The 20264-nt window shown below is 42.8% G+C and overlaps 1 protein-coding gene across 2 annotated transcripts in view; it reads right to left on the reverse strand.

Annotated features, from left to right (window-relative positions):
- Positions 1 to 17795: 17795 nt before the first annotated feature.
- Positions 17796 to 20264, reverse strand: part of SETBP1 (SET binding protein 1) — a 245466-nt gene continuing 242997 nt past the window's right edge. Inside the window, exon 4 of one of the 2 annotated variants that reach the window (XM_078384166.1) lies at positions 17796 to 20225. In XM_078384166.1, coding sequence (XP_078240292.1) covers positions 19666 to 20225 — 560 coding nt within the window. In that variant the 3' untranslated portion in view covers positions 17796 to 19665. Of the gene's footprint in view, positions 20229 to 20264 lie in introns of both variants that reach the window. The other variant, XM_078384165.1, reaches the window with a different exon arrangement.

Consider the following 20264-nt stretch of genomic DNA (forward strand, 5'->3'; position numbering starts at 1 on the left):
CTTCAGTTCTTATTTTTTCATTACTGTTGTGAGAGAATTAAGTTAGTATTAGGATTGCGGCTAAAACGCTAAACTCACTAAATGCCATTATATTTTAGACGCATCGTGAGAAGAAAAGGTTCGCTGGAAAAGACAATAGTGCTAGGAAAAGTTGAAGGCAATAGGAAAAGAGGAGGACTTAACATGAGATGAATTGAGTCAATAAAAATTGCCACAACCTTTACTTTGTTAGATTGGACGATTATTAATGATAAGACATTTTGGAGGTCATTAATTCATCGGGTTGTCATGTGTTGACAGTGACTTACTGTAGTAGCACACAATGACACCGATGTTATGGCTATCTCAGTTTTTATATCAGGGGAAGAAATAAGGTCTTTAGAAGATACAGTGCATTAGAAATAACCCAATTGTGGTGCAGTGGACAGAGTGATGGGCAGGCTTCAAATCCCCACACAGTTATGGCAACTCATAGGGTGTGGAGTCAAACTGGTCCATATCTCCCCTTGAACACCATACCAGGATCATTGTAAATTGCCCCTGACTTGTTGGCGCATCATGGAGGAAAAGTGGGTTATAAAAGGAAATGATAAATAGCGGTAAAGAAACACTCATTCCCTTTTCAATTGTATCACAAACGCACTGGTGAGAATTTCAAGCCTTATGTTTGTCTTGGAAGCTGCTCCGTGGAGACATACAGGAACAAAACAGATGGGACCGCTCTCCTTCAGTCTGCCAAAGTTTTTAGCTTAGCAATGGAATATAATTTGGAATCGCAATATATAATTAACTTTTTAAAAATGTTTCCCCTTTCGATGTAAACATGAGAAAAATAAGATACTTTAAATCTTCTTACTGCTTATATTTATTCAGAACATCCATCATCATCGCCATCGCCATCACGACCACCATTATCATCATTGTGTGCGGTCAAGTCAATTCTGATTTACCGTGACCATTTTCAGGGTTTTTCAGGGAGAGAATACTCCAAAGTGGCTTCTCATCCCCTTCTTCTGGGAGTATCGTGGGACTGTGCCGCTGGCCCAAGGCCACACAGGCTGGCTTTTCTCCCAGGGGGGCATGGTGGGGTGGGAATCGAACTCCCAGCCTCTGGCTCCACAGCCAGAGAGCTAAACCACTCAGCTCTCCAGCCACTTGGATATTCATACCCCCCCCCCGTATAACATGAGATCTCAAGGTGTGGTACAACAAAAAACAGTATAAAAATGTAAATTGTTTAAAACCTATGCAATTATTTACAATTTAACAATTTAAAACCTACAGGAGAAGGTCAACAATCTAAAGGCAATGTAACATGCTGACTCTTTCCACGTATCTTACCTTCACTTGTCTCCACCCTAAGGCTATGAAGACAGCAGCTGGTGAGGCTGGTCACTTCCTCTGCTCCGTGCCAGGCGGAGCAACACCACCTATTTTGCCAGTCTTTTCCTTTTCCCGCATAAGCTTTCCCTCACCAACTGGCCAGAAGTGCCCAGAAAGCAGATGACTGTTGAGCTGGTGCGCCTTAAGATTCTGATGATGTCTTTAAAGTAACACAGAATGCTATCCTTCTGTGGGGGTCAAGAGGTATTTCTGGAGTAACAAAAATGAAGGGTGTGTGCATGTGCATGAGGACTTGAAAAAAATGTCTTATTCTTTGCTGAGACTCCACCCTGCACCTGGAAATTTGAAAACATGGATATCACTGTTTCATTTTCACAGGAAAAAAAAGGGGGGGGAATTCAAACTGTTGGGTAAGAGCATGGAAATTATTCCTAGGCTTGCCATTTTATTTATTTATTTATTTTGCAGCTCCGCAGCTGATTATAAAATTCGATGGCATTTTCACCAATGCCTCCATGACATTTCAGGGAACACTGAAATTTGCTTCATTCCCAAATGAGTTATTTCTTTTGCCAGGTGTCTGTATTTTGTTAATTTTTCCAATTCTTGATTTTCAACTCTGGCATCTCCTGGAATTCCAACGTCCATTACCCAGACGTTTCTTCGTTCCGTACTGTCGTGTCTGTTCGCTTGACTCTGAAAGTCCCACAAAATCTTAACTTGCCTATTTTCTGATGTTTTATTTTCTTCCTGGTGTTCCCATGGAGGATGATGATGATTAGAATCAGCTCCTGTGGCCCCTGGAATTTGCTCCTTAATGCTGGGTGCCACACAGAAAACACACAGAAAAGTAGGTGATCAGGCCAACTCTCTGTACCAAGATGGCATGATACAGAGAGTGCCCCTGTATTGCGAAGGACACAGCTGCAAGATTTTGCTCTTCTAGCAGGTATCCCCCCCCTTTTTTTCCCCAATCATCATTAAAAAAATAATGTGTTAGCATTCTTTATTTACAAAGCACAGATTTTTGTTGCAGAGTGTTTTGGAAGAAATGAGGAACAGGATGGCTCTAGCATCTGGTGGCAATAAAGAAGAAATTAAAAATATATCTCTGTTGTTCCCCTTGTTTTCTCAGCATAATTTCTTCCCCATTTGCAGAATACCACCGCTATTACTGCTGTTACTACAGCTACTGCTGCTTGCTGCTGGTACTGGAACAAATACATAGGTATGGGTTCCCTGTTGGAGTGAAGTTTTAATGCAGCCTATTTTACAAAAGGGTAGGAAGGGCATCTGCAGTAGGTAAGTGGTCCGTTATGACCTAGAGAGTACGCGCCTGCTTCCTTTAGAACAAGCACTGTTGATTTCACTGTTTGTGCACATACCTCTGTGCGCAAGTAAACATCTACTGAGTATAGTTTGTTGCAAAACACTGAAATGTAGGGCTGTATTGATCTTTAACCAGACTGATTTTGTTAAAAAAAAAAAAAACTTCCATCAGGTGAATTCTGGGGTACTTTTTGATCCCATGGAATCTCAGAGTTTTGAAGGCCGAATGAAAGGATTAAGCTAGAATGGCTTGAGTGAGCAAAGTGACTGAACTCAGTCTGTTGTACTTTGGGCACATCATGGAAAAATGGACTCGTTAGAAAAGACAATGTTGCTGCGAAACGTTTAATGCAGAAGGACAAGAGGAACACTGATGAAAAGATGGAATGAGTCAATAAAAGAAACCATGGCCTTGACGTTTACATGACCTTGGCAGGACTGTTCATGACAGGATCTTCTGGACGTCCTTCATTCATCAGGTCAGTGCAAGATGGAAATGGCAGCCATCTGGAGGTAGGTAACAACAACAAGGGCTAGGATTCATGGAGCCAATAAACAACCAGAATAGGTCACCTCAGCTTCTTGCACTATATCTCACCAAAAAATGTCATGGGGATATATTTTTTGTTCCGATACTTTACTTTGACTAGACCAGTGGTTCCCAACCTTGGGTCCCCAGATGTTCTTGGACCAAAACTCCCAGAAGCCTCCACTAGTAGCTGTGAAGGCTAGGATTTCTGGGAGTTGTAGTCCAGGAATATCTGAGCACCCCAACCACTGGACTAGAACAAAAGATGTTTCAATGCAAAATGCAACAGATGTGTTGAAAGAATTGTTTTTTCCCCCTCAGTTGTCCACCCATAAAAACAAGCACCTCTGGCTGGTAGCCAATATTTGGTGGAAATGATTACCACTCTTTTAGTGACATTGTTGTCAAATGCTGATGTTGTAGTTCTAGTTCTTTGTAAATTCTGCAACAAAATATGACACAGGGGTTCTGCAGTGCCCCATCTGCTCTGAGGAGGGTTAAAGTCCCATCAGATACATCACTCATCCTTTTAAGAACAGCACGATTCTAAATCTGTCTCTTCAGAATTAAATTCGATTAAAGTTACATTGGGCCTCTGCATGATCCACCTAGTTACTGCGCTGGCTGGGGGAATTCTCAGAGTTATAGTTTTAAAAAGTTACTTTTCTAAGATCTGTATTAGCAGCATGATGTCTAGTTCAGGGTTCTCACCGTGATTCCCAACCCTGAGTCCCCCAGATGTTCTTGGACTACAATTTCCAGAAATCCGGACCAGCAAAGGTCGTAGTCAAGGCTTTTGAGAGTTTTAGTCCAAGAACATCTCTACACCCAGAGTTGGGAATCACTGTCCTAGAATATTGTTTTTTGGTCTCTTGGGCATTTGACTGGAAGGTGTGTTATAGCTGCCCTTGGATATGTAGTAGACAGTTGTGTTGTGTTGGTACAACGAAGTTAGTTTAGTCCAAATTCTGGTCTGGTCTGTCCAAATAGATTAACAAATGGGTCATCTCTGAAAGTAAGATGAAGCCATTCAGAGTGAAGTAACAGGAGCTTCGTGGCAATGAAGTCCTCAACCAGGTTCAGTGGGACTAAATAAATGGCAATGCGCTAGGGTACAAAGCCAAACAAAAACAATTCTTAAAAGGCACACAAATGATCACACTTCTCCTCCTCCTTTATTATCTTCTCCTTCTCCTTTCGAAAGAGAAGCTTTAAAAGACTTACCAACCCCATACCTGGTAAGGCAGGTTTTTCATGCTTGTCCTTCTGCATCTCTTGAGCTAGTGGTGGAAATGGCCACCAGATGGAGCAAGCCTGCAAGCCAGTTGGTCTAGTAGGTGGCATACCCAAACTAATATAAACTCAGGTGGGTTGGGTTTACTTTGGGGGGAGATGGTGCCCCCATCTCCCCTTGTATGATGTGTGATGCAGCCATGCTAAAAATTCCATGGTGGGGAATGAGGCCGAAAGCTCTTTCTCTCTCTGGTGCAAGATAGAGTCCAATTCGAGAATCTGGAGCAAAAAGACATGGGGCCAATTCTACAGGGGCAACTTCCACCTAATTCCTCCATCATCAAAGATGCATCAGTCTGCATGAAGTTGCACGGGCAGACCTATAGGTACAGAGGCAACAATAGACGGGATAGTTAGAAGTTAAAAGAGAATCACAGCATAATATGGTACAAGATGGAAAAGTAGAGTAAGCAGTGACAGGAGGGAAGGCCTGCCTAAAGAGCCAGGTCTTGAGCTTGCTCTTAAAAACACCTGGTGAGGGAGACAGGCCAATTTCTGGGGGTAGATTGTTCCAGAAACAAGGGGCCACTACTGAGAAGGCACATTTTCTTGTTCTTTATCTCTGGACCTCCCTCAGCATCAGGCCCCTCAGCTGCCTGTCCTGGCTAGAACGAGAAATATGGGTAGATTTAGGTGGGAGAAGGTGTTCCACCAGATATTGAGGTTCTAAACCATTTAGGGCTTTATATGTCATCATTAATACTCTGAAATCAACGCATAATCAGAAAGGCAGCCAATGCAGAGCAGCCAGAGTGGGGGAAATATGCTGATATTTTCTCGCCCCGGTGCAAAGTCTGGCCGCTGCATTCTGTACCATCTGTAATTTCCACGTCAGTCTCAAAGGCAGCCCCATGTAGAGTGCATTACAGTAGTCTAATCTCAAGACTACAAGTGCATGGACCAGAGTGGTGTGCGACCCAGTATCAATATAGGAACATAGCAACCCTCCGAAGATGGAAGTAGGCGGTGTGGACCACTGACACTACCTGTGTTTCCAGGGTAAGCGCCAGATCAAGATGGACCCCCAAGCTGCGAACTTCAGTCCTCATGGTGAGAATCACCGCCCAAAAAAAGTCAGGGAGTTTCCCAAGCCACCAATGGTGGGGCCACCCACCCTCAGGACCTCCGTCTTGTCCAGATTCAGCCTCAGTCCATTCTCCTGCATCCATTGCAGTACAGCCGCTAGGCATCCACTGCAGATGAAAAAAAGGAGGTGCAGAGCTGGGTGCCATCAGCATATTGGTGACACGAAGCTCCACATCCCCGGATGACACCCCCCTGGCCTCATATAGATGTTAAACAGCATTGGGGAGATGATTGAACCCTGTGGGACACCGCAACTGATGGACCAATACATTCTCCCCAAGCTGCACTCTCTGGGGATGGCCCTCCAAGAAGGACTGGAGCCAAGCGAGAGCAAGGCTACCAATCCCCAACTCGGAGAGCCTCCCCAGGAGGATACGATGGTCGATGGTATCAAAGGTGGCTGAGATATCAAGGAGGTCATTTTGCTCCTGTCAGCCTCCTTAAGTAGGTCATCCAGCAGGGCAACCAATGGCATTTCTGTGCCATGGCACAGCCTGAAGTCCGGCTGAAATGGATTCAGGGCATTGGTTTCACCCAAGAGAGCTTGAAGCTGGTCGGCCACCACCCTCTCAACTCCCTTGCTGAGAAAATAAACATTGGCGATGGGCTTATATTTGCCAATGTCGTCCGCTGCCAACTTTGGTTTCTTCCTAATAATTTCTTACTAACTGGTGGCCCAAGAGGGTTTTTTTTTTAAATAGACTGTTGTGCTCTGTTTGTTAAAATGTGTTTTAGTACTGATTTCATTACTGATTTTAATGTAATACTCATTCCATTCTTTTAAAATATTTTTATACTTACTGTTTTTAACTTTTAAAATACAACCTATGGGCCTTGCACCTGGGCAATTTCAAGGTCCTAAAATCTCCCCTCCCGCAAACAATCCCTTTTTCTTTACATTAGAAATGGGACTGGAACCTCTTCAAGCAGAGGGTCCCTCCCTCTGTATTATAAGGCACAAGGCCAGCATCCTTCCATCCAAAGGCACTGCCCCTGCAATGCTACCACTGCCTCAGCATTGCAAAGCATGCGTCACGAATATTAGAAATATATGAAACACGGGGGGTGGGATTATTGCTGATTTTCTCCCTCCCACTCAGTGAGTCTAGAACTAAACTCAGAATGAGATGCAAGTTGGAATCAGGACGCCGTAGCATTTTGGCTTTCCGGTGTATTTTGTGGAAGAAAAGTAGGTTTTTCCAAGTAGGTGCTCGGTCAAGAAATGTGCCAAAAAACACGGTGCAAAATTACACCGTGTGCACAAACTGGCTTTAATAATAATGATAATCTTAGAACTGCAGCGCTGGAAGGGACCCTATGGATCACTCAGTCCAGCCCCCATCAAGGAGGCAGAGTGGGGAATCGAACTCCCCTAAACCACAGAGCTGTCCAGCAGGTTCTTGGAGGCATGCATCCATTTGACACCAACATGGATACATATTTTCGCCATTGTTTCTTTAAATCACAGCCGTTGGCCATGCTATTGAGAAGTGTTCTCAAACAGGTAACTTTTTCAAGCTCAGGAAAAGAAATTGATGTGATGCTGGCACAGAAGAGATCTAGAGACAAGTTAATGTGGAAGCGGAGACACGGGCTTGAGGGCTCTTCCCTTCCAACAAGTGGTGAATTTATATCAATCCAATCCCTTTGAAGTGAGGTATAACCATGCTAGAAAATAGAAAGGAAAATGCATATAGACCATGGGGGACTTTCGAATGCAAGGACAAATCCCCTTCCTTTTTAAAGAGAAACTGAATAGAACATACATGCGATGGGAGCGATCACATCGTTCTGTTAAGTTACGCACATTTCTGTGGTGGTCTGGAATAAATGTGACTAATTTGATTATGTAGGAACTTACTGAACACACACCAAGCCACTTTGCTGAGGGAATGTAGTGGTTTGTCATTATAAGACAGCCAGCTTTTTCTTCTGGAAGCCAAGTTACATGATCAACAGAATCTTGTGATGCATGTGCTGAACTACTCCAGATTAAGGGTGGGCTTCTCAGTTGCAAGGTTTGAAAGCCTTCATGCTCACCTGCTCGCCTCATGCACTTGGGGAATATGCAATGGGGCGTTCACTGGAAATCGAATACTCACACCAAGGGTTATGCTGAGATTTACCTCTTTTTCACTGTGAACTGTTTTCTGTTCTAGCAGGTCATTCTAAGAACTTTAGCCCAAAGTCAACTGTTACCCTCAGAGTAGAATCAACAGCATTTTTGTAAGTGTCGGCTTACCAAAGTCACATCAATTCAGAATGAGTTTCTCAAAAACAAACCTAAGGGTTTGACAAGGGTCCCTCATGATACTCTTGTGGTCTAGCTAGAAAAAGGTGAGCTAGACATTGCTAGCATTATGTGGATTTTTGGTTGACAGATTGCTCAAGAATGGCTCCTTGTCAGTCTGAAGAGACACAATTGTCACAGCAATTGTTGAACAACACTGTGCTGGGCCCAGTGTTGTTCAACATCTTTTTAAATGACTTGGATGAAGCCATAGAGGCGATGCTTATCAAATTTGTAGAAGACACCAGACTGGCAGCAAGTACTTCAGAAGACATTATTAGTATTCAGTATAATCATACAAACGTACAAACACAGGATGGTGTGGTAGTAATATGCATGAAAAAAAATTGGAGTCAACAGTGGGTCATAGCAGCAGTAAGTAAGTAAGTAAGCAAGCAAGCAAGCAAGCAAGCAAGCAAGCAAGCAAGAAAGGAAGGAAGGAAGGAAGGAAGGAAGGAAGGAAGGAAGGAAGGAAGGAAGGAAGGAAGGAAGGAAGGAAGGAAGGAAGGAAGGAAGGAAGGAAGGAAGGAAGGAAGGAAGAAAGAAAGAAAGAATGAATGAAAGGAAGGAAGGAAGGAAGGAAGGAAGGAAGGAAGGAAGGAAGGAAGGAAGGAAGGAAGGAAGAAAGAAAGAAAGAAAGAAAGAAAGAAAAAGAAAGAAAGAAAGAAAGAAAGAAAGAAAGAAAGAAAGAAAGAAAGAAAGAGATGGGGGAATGCAATACAAAGCTGCATCCACTGGTGTATGAAGATCAAGGCAACCATAGTAGCACTCCGTTCTGCTTTGAGCAGACGTTATCTGAAACACTTGAGTCCAATTCTGGGCATCATCAATTAAGATGGATATTGACAAGGAGCAAGGCGACCAAAGTGGGCAAAGGTCTAGAAATGAAGCTCTACGTATCAGGAAGTTGATTTAGTCTTGAGAAGTGAGGATTGAGAAGGTTGTGATAGCCACCTGCATCACCAGAGGGGGCAAGCTGAACCATTGAATTAAAATGACAAGAAAGGATATTTCACTTAAATAAAAATAAAAAAATTAAACCTCAAGGGAAAATTACAGACAGTAAGAACTCCTAAGAGGGAAATGGACTGTTTTAAAAGGTGGCGGGCTTTTCCTTCCTTGGAGGTGTTCTGTCAAGGCTGGACATATGAAGGACCTTGTAGGTGTGGGTTTCCTGCATGGGCTTGAATTTCAGTTGGATGAGGCTTGGGGCACCTCCTATTTCCATTCAAGGGGGCTGCTCGAGTCGGAAATTAACAACTGGATCTAGGAACTGGTGTTGAAGAGATTGTGTCCAGAACCGACTTTTCAAATTTCCCTTTCCAGTTCCCTTTGTCTTCTCTTTCATACTGTTTAAAAGAGTGAGAATGTGTATGTGTGTTTACACACACCTCCCCTCTTCAATTAAATCCCAGATAAACTCAGAACAATAAAAGATCTCCTAACAGATAAAAACCACACACACATTGATGGCCTGCCGGTAACATGCTCACAATTTCTGTGCAGAGGGATTTCCTTTGAAGACTTCCTTGAAGAGACAGCTCTTTAACCACCCCTTGAAGGCTGGAAAGAGGCCTGAGATATCTCCACAGGGCTAAACCCCTCTGGCTAATCCAGAGATGTAGGACCACTACCAAGAAGGCTCAGTGCTTCATGAAGACCTTCTTCACCTCTCTCAGAGTGTCCACCCGTAGGAGACTGACCTGAGTGGAATGGATGGGGCAGGCTGATGTTCTCCAGGCGAGGTGCTCCTACAAGACAGGAGGGTCCCTAGTTGTTAAGGACTTTGTATGCTAAGTCTTGAACCCCTTGAACATGGCTCGGAAAGGCACTGGTGTATGTAACATTGGCTAGAACCCTGTTTTGTCTTCACATAAATAAATGTAGGCATGTAGAAATTTGCTAGTCATTCCACTGCGCAATTCAAATGTGTAATTGATCCCATGGTTCTCGTGACATCTGATTGGGCAATGCTTCTGAGGAAATGCTTTGTGAATAGCCATTCTGCCTTCATGCGATGAGAACTACCACTTGTATAATGAGAATTACACAAGTGTATCTGCTCAATAGTAGTTCATCTCCAAGTACGAAACATGCATCAAAGTAACTAGAATGTGTCTGAGGTCATAAAAATATTCCACTGTGTGACCTCCCCTGAAAACAACAACAACAACAAAACCACCACCACAACAACCAAAAAACATCCAGGAAAGTAAAAACTCACCAAAATGCCTAGGACAGATGGGGGAGAATACTGTACATAATATAAACACATCAAGAATTGCATTGGGCTAGAATGTCTTTATTTGGGCTGTGATGAATTGAAAATAACTTATTTCTTGCCCAGACCCCCCCTTCGGTATGAGATAAGGATTTTAAATTGGTCTTTAAACAGTGTGCACATCATGTCTTTTCATAAAATGATTGTCTCCCCGTTAGTGAAACAACAGACCTCACACACGAATAAGCACAGGACTGGGGAAAAAAAATCAAACAACCCATCCGATGCTTCTAATTTTTAAAGCCCCATGTAACAAGGCAGCAGCTGTTGCGATTTGTTGTATGCATATTTTTCACAGCAATATGAGAAAATATTGCACCATCTTTTGTGCAAATATGAAGTAATCATGATCTCTTGCTTTTGTACAGTACACAAGAATGAGAGAAGTGAGGATTTCTATCCCTACATCTAACGGAGTTCCTTTTGTTCAAGAATTTGAAAGCCACCGGAAAAGACATTTTTAGCCTTCAAAAATGGCACACCACCTGCAATAGTAAGTAGTAAAGTCCAGTCTACTGTCCCAGGGTTTTATCATCCTGTTATGCTGCCTGTATAGACCAAGCAGCCATATTGAACAGCTGCATTATCATGGCAGTATCTCACACATGATGATGATGCAGATGAGTCACCAGGTGATGGCTGCAATCACAGACAGGTAGGTATCTAACTGCATGAGAGTCACACAGCAAAAATAAGCAACACCTATGATGAGCCAGTACTTACATTGGGTTCCATTCATCAACTACAACTTAGCAATTGCTGTTCCAGCAGAGTGTCGCTGGTGGAAAGAGTCTCACCATTGCCTCGGACAGGGCAACTTCTCTCCCAGAATTTCTACTCTACCATTATTATTAATTTTTGGTAAGAATTGTTATGTGACTTTAAGGGCTAGAATCAAAGTGGTCTGTTTTTCCTCTACCCTCCTCTTTCCGTTTTCCTTTTGTGTCATGGCCATCGGGAGTGCAAGCCTGCAGGGAGGGAGAGGCTTATTCTTCTTAAATGCTTTTTGGATGAAGAATGGAATTGAAATGCTATAAATAAAAAGGAAACCGACCAGTATTTCCAAGCTTGAACACTATTATTGGCGAAAGAGGTTTACGTTTAAAATATAAATTAAATCACTTTGATATCTTTTTAAGGACTTTTCTTTTAAAAAAGGACTAAACTTCAGATTTATCCATGACCACAACAGAGAACCGAGGACGGCATGCAGTTGTATTCCCAGATCCCCTGAAGTCGTCCGTGATGTTAACCAGATGGAAAATAAGACAAAAGAATTCACAACTCATGGCAGACTGATTTGAATTCCTTTAATTTCACACAATGAATAACATATGAATAGGATTAACTTTTTTTCCTTTTTTCTCATTTTTTTTTTTAATAGTTAAGTGCTCTATACTGTGCTAACCTGATTTGGTAGCGAAAGGAGCTTCCTTTTAGAAAAAAATGTTTAAAAACCAACATCTAAAATCATGAAAAAGCATGACATTTTAGCATGCCAGATGTACCTAACCCTCAAATAACAGCAAGTCTGTCTCCATTTTTTTTAATGTACAAAAATGCTTCATGAATAAAAACCGTTACAAAAAGAACATTTCAAACAAATGTACAAGTTTTTTTTTGTCTTGCCTCTATATTCAATAAAATACAAATACATTTTTGCTCTAAAATATGTTTACATACAATCAAAGGAGAACATGCAAATTACACGTTAAAAAAGGCTTTTAAAAACCACTTATGAGTAGAACCCAAAAAGTAGCCCCCACATCTTATAGAACAATCTTGTGCCCATTCATTTTTGTAGATTTTTTAAATTTTTTTTTTGAAATACAGTATGTACATATTTAACACTTTGTGTGCATTTAGTATTATTATTTAAGAAACAGTATTAAAAAAAATAAAGCAATTGACATGGGTTGTACCTTCTCCCTCTCCCCATGTTGACAAAATTGGCATCTCCCTTCCTACATTTCATTTTTTCCCCCCTCTCAGTTTGAAACAGGGGTGGTGACAAGCAGGCAGGTATTTTTTTAATGAACATCTCAAGTAAATATCCTTGGTTGAAATGTGTTTCTGTTTAAAAACCAAACCCTACACTTTTGCAGTGTCAGCCGAAGAAAACCTGAAAGTGACACTTATGTTATCAATAGGAATGTAAACACCGACATTGTCCACCAGCTATGCCAGCACTGATATTTAGAACTGGGGTGTAAACAGTAATGGCTGCAGTTTCATATCATTATCTTTTTTTGGGGGGGAGGATGTATTGAAATGGAAAGCATCCTTAAAAGCAGATCTCCTTCTAGAAGGCATTCCCATAGGAAAAAAGAAAGAAAGTGTGCTTAACAAAACACAGAGTGTATATCTATTTTCAACAAGACATTTTGGCTCCATCCAATTTTATTTGTTGACCAACGCAATGATTTGAGAGAGGTAAAGGGGTGGCTTTCAGAGCGTCTTTGCCATTATAGTAATCACTAATGATCCAAAATGGAAGCGTTGTAAACGAACTGGTTTATTCCTACCAACTCTGAAGGACCAACCAATGTTGGCAAAGTTCTAGCCATATTTGCAACTAGAGTTTTCATGAGATTGATTTCTGGTAAGTGTGAACCCTCCCCTTCTCTCCCTTGAAAGAAGCACAGTGAGTCTTTGAAACTGTAACGTATGAGCACTTAATGGCCCAAATCATGTCGCTTAATGGAGTAAATGGCACTATTGACACAACGGGGATTGGGTGAGTCAACTCCTCCATAATCCCATTGATTCAAACTGTGACTTACTTTAGCAGAGTGTGTTGCAGTTAGAATAGGCTCAGTTGAATCTATGGAATTTATGGAGTTGACTCACCCAACCTCTAGTGACTCAATAGGCCTATTCTAGTATGATTTAGTACACTAAGCAACAGGATTCTGGCCAATATTTCAGAAGAACACCACTGCATTATAGGTGCTAAATACAATTGGTAGACCCAGCTACTGTAGACCTATTTAGTGAAAGGAATTTGTACTATCAGCTAGTACCCGAGACTAGTAACTGGCTCTAGGAATAAAACTATCCAGATCCAGGGATGGGGCTCTCAGTACAGGAGGACATTTCCATGGGCCCATTGGATTCTGAATGTGAATACACACCTGCTCCCCATTGCAATGCTCATCATGTTCCTTTGAAATGGCTGGATAAAACTTTGGGAGCCAAGCCAGATTGATATCTGCCACCTGTGTCCCATCATATATCTCTGTGTTTGTGCATTCTAACTTAATTATTGAGGAAGGTGGAAAGAGTGAGATGATTTTTTTTAAAAAGCTCATTACCAAAATCCTGTTGTGTAGTTACACTACTGGAGGGGAGTTAAGTCACAGCAGCAAATCACTCCTCGTTAACAAGTTCCTGCTCACATTCCTTGTTGTACGCCAGTCAGGGAGGCTTAACACAAGACCAGGAATTCAAGCAGTAACTCCTCAATTAGTGGCAATTGACCTCTGCGAATGACACTGTTTCCTTTCCACCAGCATAGCCATGCAAGAGGATTTTAATAACACGGTGTAGTCTCCCACCTCACATGTAATCCCTGACAACTGGCAGATAATGCATTCTTTAATATGTTTATTTTGTTTCTAGAAATTATTTTTTTAAAAAAACAAGATGGGCAGGGCATGTGACATGCAAAACATGCATTCCCATGGCCATCTAACAGTCCTGGTTTGCTCTTGTATGAATTATGATCCTAATCTTGACCTTCCGAGCCTTTATCCCTTGTATTGGTCAAACAGCCAGATGTGGGTCACAGCAGCATGGTCTCAATTGCACTTTACATTTTCTTTTCTTGCCAGTTTTCATGCAAAAAAAAAAAAAAATCGCCCGAGAAGGTTCTCTCCATCACTGCTGTTTTGAAGTTATGGCTCACAGTCAGTGATTTCAGTACTGGTCACCTCTGTGTCGGGGAGCAGAACAGTTTCTCTCTTTTTAAAACTGGCATGATAAATATGGCATTTAGACTGAGCACATAGGAGCAAGGTTTTGGAGATTTGGGGATAGCTGTGTTACTCTTTGTAAAAAAAAAAACCCACACCATAGAATATGGCGGCAACTTGTAAAGGTGAACACAACAGTTCAGTCTTTAAAGTTCCACAACTCTGGTGAGGGTTCTGCAGCTCACTCATTAAACAGAGCCAAGGACAGGTCTATTAAAGGGAGTGACAGATCTTTGAAATCCAATCCCATGCATATTTCCTCAAAAGTAAATCCCACTGTGCTCAGTGGGACGTACTACAATGTTACGTGTGCTCAGAACTGTAGCTCTAGTGCTGTTTTAGATGCATACGCCTATTCAAGGAAGGCTGGGACAGCGATAGTAGATCTCAACTGCCCAGTTAGGTCCCGTCCCTAGATGAATAATGGTGTGTTGTCATCATGTTGGGATGGTAATGATGGCCGCGGCAAATGTACGGCTGCCTCATTCTGTGTAGCGGGCACGAATCAGTGGTGGATGTTGGCATCTCCCTTGTGACACCTTATGCATGAAGATGCAAAGGATTACATGCATGTGTTAATGAAAAGTAACACATGAAATGGAGAAAAGACAATAATGCTGGAAAAGGTTGAAGGCAGCAGGAAAAGAGGAAAAGCCAAATGTGAGCTGGACTGACCCTAAAGGAAGCCACAGGCTTGAGTTTACAATTGTTGAGCAGGACTGTTGGAGTTAACAGCTGTGCTTATCCCTAGTCCATCGTGACAAAATGGCCACTCCAGTGGCAGTTTTTGCTGATATATACCGAAATCAGTCAAAACACATGAAACCACCACAGATCCACAGATGTGCCTGTGTTTCTCTGTGTATGAGGGACCAAAAAGCTCTCTGGTGGTGATCAGATTCACAAGAAAATATCTGCTACGTCTGAAGCACTCCTCAATGCTAATGCAGTAGCAACCCCTGTTTCCACAGGGGATCAGTTCCACAATCTACTGCGGATGCCTGAAACCGTGGGTACAAGGGAACCATGTATACAACATACGAGGGGACAGGATGAAGAGATTCCCTTGTATGTTGTATAAAGCGTTGTGGCAATGCCGATAGGTGAAATCGTAGATACCGATCCTGTGGATACGGGGTGTGTGTGTGTGTCTTACTGTACTTTCCAAGAAGGGCATAAATATTTGCACTGAAAAAAAAGGGATGATATCTGATCAAAGAACCATTAAGTTCAGTGACTCAATACCAGCCTCTTGCTGGAGAAGACACATCCGCATTTCGTGACTCACTGAACTAGCAGTGGTTCCAAAAAATGGGATGTGTATGGTAGTGTCACCCTGCCAAGCAGCACCTTAATAAAATAAGTGGATTTGCTATCTGTGCAGCCTGGCAGTACCTTGTAAGGTGCAAGGGCTGACAAATGGCCATACGTGACCTTTGGCTTGGAAGTCCCAACATGGGCAGTAAGAAAAGGCATGCTGCCTGAGTAAGAAGGATAGTTGCTTTCTGTCGTGGTCTGGATACAAACATCAACGTGCATTAATTTCTTCAAAAGCAGAGGTTCAGATGCAAACTTAAGCTTCCATTCTAACCTAACACAAGGCTTATAAGTTTCATGATAGACAGAATAGTACTCATGGAGAAAATGGTAATATTAAAAAAAAACACTGCTTTGTTTTTTTCTGGAGATGGAAAAAAAAAATCTGGGACTCGGTGAAATTCTCACTGTTGAACCTTGGTCAAGAGTTACGTGACCATGGCAAGATGTTCTGTGTTGAGAAAAGATGGTCCTCAAAGACTGTTTGAAGCAAATTGGACTTGGAAAAGCTGAGGATGGAGAGAATCAGAGACGACAAAAGCACACCGCTTTCGGGCCGCAGCTCCCTAGCCAACAAGCCACCAACCTTTTCCCCACCTCTAGATAGAAGACCAGGTGAAAAACGGAAAAATAGGTGGGGAAACACGCATTGTTTCTTCTTGTCCTGTCCAGCTTCTCCTTCCTACATAACGAGAGCCATGTGGGACTAGTTCAGAGTACAACTGCATCCACATCACAAAGGTAACGTGGGCTCTCGATGCTTGTAAACAGATGCAAAGCCTAAGAGTGCCGTTCCCCAAGCGAGACACCTCACATTCCTTTGGCTTTCCAGACGGCAACCATTCCAATCTGTTGCAGCCCAAACGAGGACCCTGGAAGACTAACCCATTTCTCAAAGTTCACTTCATTTATCCAGAACATTAACTAAATAGATGACGTCACCACGTGTGTCACCATTCGTGTTAATGTTCCATTTCCCTCTGAACGGGAGTCTATGCAAGCACCCCTACCTCCCAATTTTGGATATTGTATATATGCCTCAAACTGAGTACAGTGGTACCTTGACTTACGAACGTCCCCACTACAAACATTTCGAGTTACAAATGGCTCCGGTCACAAAATGTTGCTCCGACTTGAGAATGGAGCTTCGACTTCCAAATGAAAAAAAAACAACCCTTTCCTGCCCTTTTTTTGACCTAAGTTCATCTTAGGTCAAAAGAAGAAAACATAAAAAAAATTCTCCTCCTAGTGGTAGAGGACGGATTAACCGGCTTTGCATTAGACCTATGGGAACTAATGCCTCTATTTGCGAACAGCGCCTTGACATAAAAATGAAAAACAGCCGGAACGGATTAAATGGTTTTCACTGCACTCCTATGGGACATTTTGCCTCAACTTACGAACTTTTTGACGTGCGAACACTGTTATATGGATTAAGTTCGTAAGTCGAGGTACCACTTTAACTCTCTATGCATTTAAGAGAATGGATTGCTCCCCACAAAAACTCTCCATAAAACAAACGGGTTCGCTTTTAAAGTCCTGCTGGGTAACTTTGTTTTTCATTTGACAGAATACGTAAGTGGGTTAGCAAAGGGATGGAGGTGGGTGGGTTTGTGGTTCTGGGATATGGCCTCCAGAATTCCCAGGGCACAAATCTCTGAACCTCTAAGAGGTTAGCATGCTGGAAGACTCCAGCCACCTAAGTGTGTTCACGGTGTACACAAGACACTGCCTTGGGTTGGATCCAAAGTCGTCCTTGGGCCAGCGGCTGCCCATTTTCAGAATTCGTGTCAAGGGTGGCGTGTAACACTAGTTTTTTTTTGGGGGGGGTGGAGAGGTTGCTTAAGTAGCTCCACAGCAATCTCCACAGCTGCTAACACATTGGTCCCCAACCTTGGGGTCCCCAGATGGTCTTCAACTACAACTCCCCAAAATCCTGGCCAGCACCTCTAGCTGGTAGAGGCTTCCGGGAACCACTGTGTAGTGTAACTAGAAACAACAGTGTGTTGTGATATAACCGCACTTGTCGTCCCCCCCCCTCTGCCCTCTAGCCCCCAAAGCTAGTTTAGATTTAGCGGATGTGATCTGCTACCCCCTTTGCTTCAGGATCTGTAGAATACACCATCATCACATCTACAGAAAGCCTTTCCCAGACCAGAGATGATTGCCGGCAGGCACAGCCACGGCTACTGACCATAAAATATGTTAGAAGGGAGCATGGGAACTGGTTTTAATTCTGAGGAGACAGGGAAGATGCACATAGTCATTGAGTCTGGAGAAGGGCTGGCTTTAACAAAATGCTGCAGACTATAATTTTCTTTCTCAAATATCACCCTAACCTATGCATTCTTCTTTTTCTTTTTTTACAGTTCGCATGTACAGTCTATTATTGAATTATGTCTTTTTACATCTTCCATGAACTCAAAGCAGAAGCTGTGCTAAGTTAGGAGTTCTCTGCTCTGATGTAATTAAAGAAAGAAAGAAAACAAAAAAAGGAAGCCGCCATCTACCTGTTTTAAATTTTAACACCTAGCTTTCTCTCTCTGCCCACCCCACCCCACCCTCTGAAAGCCATTATAACTACTGCAATGGAACAACATTTTCTTTAATAATGCCTGTGTTTGGTTCGGACAGATTTGCTTAAAGGGGAAAAAAAATACGGGTGGGTTAAAAAGTACACTTTAAATTCGAACTGTACAATGGAAATGGGCCATTTAAAGAGACAATTTCTTACACAGTTTTGTGTGCCATGCAGACTGACTTTTTCCCTTCTTCTTCTTTTTAATAATTACATTATGTACAAAAGGGGGGGAAAAAAAGACCTCAACAATTATCTTTCAGTTTATTAAGGCAACCACGACTTGGAAAAAAATGTGTCCAAAGTGGCATTAGTACAACTTCAGTGGCAACACCCTCTGAATACTTAGACTAGCATTATTATTATTATTATTGATAAGAACACTTATTCGTTTTATAGTTTAATTTAGGAAGCGTCTGTCAAGAAATGATACAATCCTTCCCTCTGTTCTTTATTTTCTGGGTAAAATATATTTGAAGTGACTTTTCCCTTACGCTAACGAATAAAAGAGAAGAAGCAAGCCAATGCATTGCTTCACTGCTTAAGATAAAAATGTACAAAAATGTCGCACTTTCTTGTGTCTCTGCTGACTTCCCTGCTCCCCTTGCTGTTATATTTCAATATAACTCTGCCTTCCAAAATCAATTAGGGCCGGGGGTGAATGCTTGCTTTTCCTGTCCATGGGAACACCAAGCCACTTGATGGGAGGATCTTGTGAGTGAAAAACTGAGGTTTGTTTTTATGGGAAATGCTTCGCTTTTGTTTGTTTGTTAGGCTTTCAGAGACGGGAGTTTGCCGGACTCCGCTTCTCTTGTCTTTCCACTTATGCACTGTGTGTAGGATGGAGGAGGCGAGAGCAACACAGAAATCAATGTTCCTGATCTTATTCCTTATGATTCATTGGCCAGAATCCTGGGAAAGATTTCTGGAAGAAAAAAAAAAAAACCACAATCCAAACCTGACAAAATAAAACAGAAAAAAAAAGTCTAAAGCAGATTAAAAATAATCAAGAGTACCGCTGAGGATGATACACTCTTTTCTTTTTTTTTTGTTTAAGCCAGACTCATTTCCACTGCAAGAGTTGCCAACTTTTTTCCTCACGGGGGCTCTTGTGCCTCCACAGCTGCATGGCATGAAGAGAAATCAGGTACAAAACACAATGTTTTCCCTTCATGTAAACAGCCGTTGACTAGAAAAGCTGGCGGTGGTGAACTGATTTCTGCAGAGCCTCTGGGGAGGGGAAGGGGGGGGACAGGAGCCTCTATTAAGAAAAAAGTTGACCATCAAGGTGGGAATGTTTGTTCTGCCGTGCACGGAGCTCTGATGAGATTGAGGGAAACTCCTTTTTCTTTTTGGAACATGAGAACAATACTGATTTTTCTTAACAGACATGGATTGGAAACACTGTCCCTCGTCCCCCTCTTCTTAACCTAAAGGCTAATGCCAAACATTTGCTGTCCTTGTCACTATTATTACTAGTCGTTCCTATTGGAGTTCTTAACAGCTGCTGTGCTATGGAAATACAGAGCCAGTCTGAGGCTGGGGACAGAAGAAGGGTGTCAAGCAGGCGTGGGCCAGGTGAGCACGCCGGTCCACGGTTTCCCGGGTACTAACCATCCAATCGCTTTTCCCACGATCTGTCCCCTAGTGGAGGTTTTCGCTTTCGCTTCCTCTCGTCTTCCGGTGCCTTTTCACCTTCACCTCTTCCTCCTCCTCCGGAAGTCGCTGCAATTTGCTTTTCCTCTTCCCAACTCTGGGTGGCGCTCGGGAAGAAGGGGGTGGTGGTGGCGGTGGCGGCGGAGGTGGAGCCTGGGGTGGAGACTCCCGGGCCATATGGACCACCGCCTCAATAGTGGCGGCAATGGTATCTTGACCGGCTGCCTGTTCCAAGAGCAAAGGATTTGGCGCGAACCTTTGGCCTCGTTTGCTAGGGAGGTCCACGCATTTTTCCAAGACGGGCATTTGGTCTCTGGAGTCTTCCTCGTAGGAGAGCGGCTGCTTCCGAGGACGCCCTCGCCTCTTCTTGACGAAGTTATTGCCCGTCTTGGACTGCCTCTGCAGCCGCTTGGCTTTCAGGATTTTGTTGACGTGATCCAAATTCTTCTTCGTAGACAGGATCTTGGTGTAGTTGCACATTTTCCGCACCTCGCACTGGATCGCCTCGATTTCGCAGCGCTTGAACCGTTTCTTGAGCGGCGAGCCAGCTGCTGGGGACAGAAAATGAGGAGCAATTAAGTTCGGAA

The sequence above is a fragment of the Pogona vitticeps genome, chromosome 2 (assembly GCF_051106095.1).
Source record: "Pogona vitticeps strain Pit_001003342236 chromosome 2, PviZW2.1, whole genome shotgun sequence".
NCBI lineage: Eukaryota > Metazoa > Chordata > Lepidosauria > Squamata > Agamidae > Pogona > Pogona vitticeps.